Here is a 3172-nt window from a genome sequence, read left to right as displayed (position 1 = left end):
GCATTGTTTTGAATATTTTTTAAGCTCCTCCTGAATTTTGCTTACAGTGTCCTGTAATTCTTCAAGTTTGTCTTTCACTCATGGAAAATATACAGTCATTGTTCTTTTAAATTATGTGTTAGAAAGTTTTATCAGACTTTCTGGCTTCAGGAAATCCATTGATACCGTGTCACTTTTTTGGGGTGCCATCTTGTTTTGGGCTTGTGTAGAGCTTCCTACATGACAATGCTGTGGTAGAGTTTTTCATGTCTGAGGTGATACCAGGTTTTTGATCTGAAGTCACTGCTCCAGAAGTGGGTGGGACAGCTACCCTGCCTGGGTTTCTCTCAGTTCGATAGGGAAAAGGGCTGTGGAAACAACTACCACAAGTAGGGTAGCCAAGGTTCTCTGGGCTAAAGGCAGTTGATTTACTGGATGTGAAGAGATGCAAGGCAGAGCACAAAGATCCAATTTGAAAACGAGGAAGTCTTTGTTTTCCCTTCAAGAACGAGCTCCAGTTGTCTCAGTCCCTTTGAATTGAGCTTAAGGGGTCTCCGCGAACCAGCAAAACAGCCATGAAACCACCCCCAAGGTACCTCACTCAAGTTCCAATGTCACTCCTGGTGCATGTTGGGAGCAGCGTTCTGGGCACGGACCAGTGGCATCAGAAGCAGAGTTCCAGGCATGGGCTGATGATGACAGGACTGGAGTTCCGGGCTCACACTCACTGAGATTCCAGTTTTCTTGTTCACCCTGGTGCATCACTCCCCAGTGTATGCGTCAGCAGCTCCTCAGCATGAGTGTGGTGTAAGCCAGAAGCTTCCCAGTGCATGTCTGGAGTCAGCCAGCAGATCCCTGGTGCATACTTGGCTTTAGCTCCCTAGTGTGTCCCTGACGTCAGCAAGCAGCTGCAATTTGTCTTTTAATTTCCTGACTGTTTGTGCAAAGAATATTGATTGTGGAGCCAAGTAAGCTGTGATTGTTAGTAATCTCAATCTCTTCTCCATCTATCATGGTGCTGCCAATTGGCCCACTGGTGAGAATATTTGTCTTCTTAATATAGACCTTCAATTCATATTGAATACTATAGTCCTTTATCTTCTGTAGCAAGTGCTTCAAGGTCTTCTTCATTTTCAGCAGGCAAGGTTGTGTCATTTCCATGACATAGGTTCAGTCTGGAGACTAAGGTGTGCCTGATACAGGCCATGGTCCTTGCAATCACTTGGTTTGCATTGTCCAGCATCAGAGAGCTGGAGAATGACTGAGGATGATAGAAGGAGAACTGATATCTTTGAGCTGTGGTGTTGAAGGTTTGTCTTGGAGAGGGTGTAATCTGGCTGCTCCTTGGGGTCAAAGATTCTGAAGCTTTGTCTGACATATTTTGGACATGTTGTAAGCAGGGACCAGTCCTTGGAGAGGGATGTCACGTCTAGGAGGTTATAGGGGCAATTCAGGAGAGGAAGACCATTGGTGAGTAGAGCAGGATTTAGAGCTGTTGTACCTAGGGTTGCTATGAGTTGCAGGAGATAACAGAAACAAGGTTGTTGATTAGTCTTCTTCTAAACCTGATGCCGCATTCCGCATAAAGCTGTTCTCCCCAAATGATCTGTTCTGCAGATAGATTGAAAAGGTTTGGAGACAAGATGCATCCCACTCCTTTCCTGATTTTGAACCATGAAATGTTTCCCTGCTCTCTTCTGAGGACTGCTTCCTGGTCCAATAAGGTCTTATGATTTGCATAAGCACAATCACGTGTTCTAGGATTTCCATTTTCTTTAAAGTTAGCCACAATTTGTGGTGATTCACCCAGTCAAATGCCTTTACATAGTCAATGAAACACAGATAAGCATTCCTCTGGTACTCTTTGCTTTCTACAAGATTCATCTGACATTTGCAGTAATATCTCTATTGCCATGACCTCTTCTCAACTCAACTTATATTTCTGGTAGTTCTCTGTCACGGCACTGTTCCAGTCATTTCTGGGTAATCTTCAGCAGGATTTTGCTAGTGTATGATATGTAATTATCAAACATTTTTTTTCAGTCTATAGCTTTCCTTTTTACCTATTGTAGAAGTTTTTTGATGTGCATAGAGATTTTATTCTTAGAAGGTCCCATTTCATCAATTTTATTCTCTCCGGGTTGTAGGTTTTGCAAGATACTTGCAAAACTGTTCAGATTCTGGATTAGTGCTTCCAGAGTTTTTCCAACCTTTTTTCTCTGATGAAATTCCTTGATACACTTTGAGTTGGTTTTTGTGTATGGTGTGAGTAAATAAAGTAAATAAGTAAAGTACCCCTGAAAAAAGTGAAGCAAGGTAGGAAACATCTCACTCCCTGATCTCAAATTCTGCTACACAGCCATGATGGTCAAGACAGCATGGTACTGTGACAGACACATAGATCAGTGGAATAGAACTGAGAACCCAGTAATCAGCTCTTCTACCTATGGTCAACTGATATTTTACAAGGAGACAAAATCAGTTAAGTGGAGTAATAGAAGCATCTTTAATAGCCGTGTTGCCAAAACTGGAAAGCTATCTCTAGAACTATCTCAAACTATCTCCTTTTTCATTGTTCCTCTCCATTCCAGGTGAAATTGGAAATTGCCTTTTCTATTTCATTGAAGAATTGGATTGGTATTTGTATTGGGATTGCATTAAATTTGTAGATTGCATTTGTTTGAATTTTCATTTTCACAATATTGAATCTCCTTGCCTATAAGCATAGTGTATTCTTCCATTTCTCCAGGTCTCTCTCTTCCCCCCACCCCATTGAAATAATGTTTTAGGATTTTCTTTAAATAGGTCTTTTGTGTAGTTAGGTTTGCTCCCAAGTATTTAATCTTGGAGTTAGCTATTGTGATGTGTATTGTTTTTCTTAATTTCTATATTTTCTTTGTCACTATGGAGAAATCCAATTGATTTTTGTATTTTGATCTTGTATCCTGGCACTTTGCTGAGTTGGTCAGCTATGTCTAGGAGTTTTCTCGCTGAGTCTGTACAGTTTTCTAAGGATACTATCATATCACCTGCATATAAAGATAATTTTGCCTCCTCTTTGCCAATTTAGACACTTCTTATTTCCTTCTCATGTCTTAATTGCTATCACTAAGACTTCCAATATAAAATTAAATGTTGTTGTTGTTGTTATGTGCCATCGAGTAGCTTGCAACCTTTAAATTGGCCTTTTTTT

General features: G+C 40.7%; 1 protein-coding gene across 1 annotated transcript in view; it reads left to right on the top strand.

Moving 5' to 3' along the window:
- Positions 1-554: 554 nt before the first annotated feature.
- LOC102877531 (heat shock protein HSP 90-alpha-like) overlaps positions 555-3172 on the top strand; it is an 89442-nt gene continuing 86824 nt past the window's right edge. Inside the window, exon 1 of the mRNA XM_006902973.1 lies at positions 555-571. Within this exon, the coding sequence (XP_006903035.1) occupies positions 555-571 (17 nt within the window). The remainder of the gene's footprint in view (positions 572-3172) is intronic.

Source organism: Elephantulus edwardii, unplaced genomic scaffold, assembly GCF_000299155.1.
Source record: "Elephantulus edwardii isolate Elephantulus edwardi_28Jun2011 unplaced genomic scaffold, EleEdw1.0 scaffold00480, whole genome shotgun sequence".
NCBI lineage: Eukaryota > Metazoa > Chordata > Mammalia > Macroscelidea > Macroscelididae > Elephantulus > Elephantulus edwardii.
This window is presented reverse-complemented; position numbering and strand designations above follow the sequence as displayed.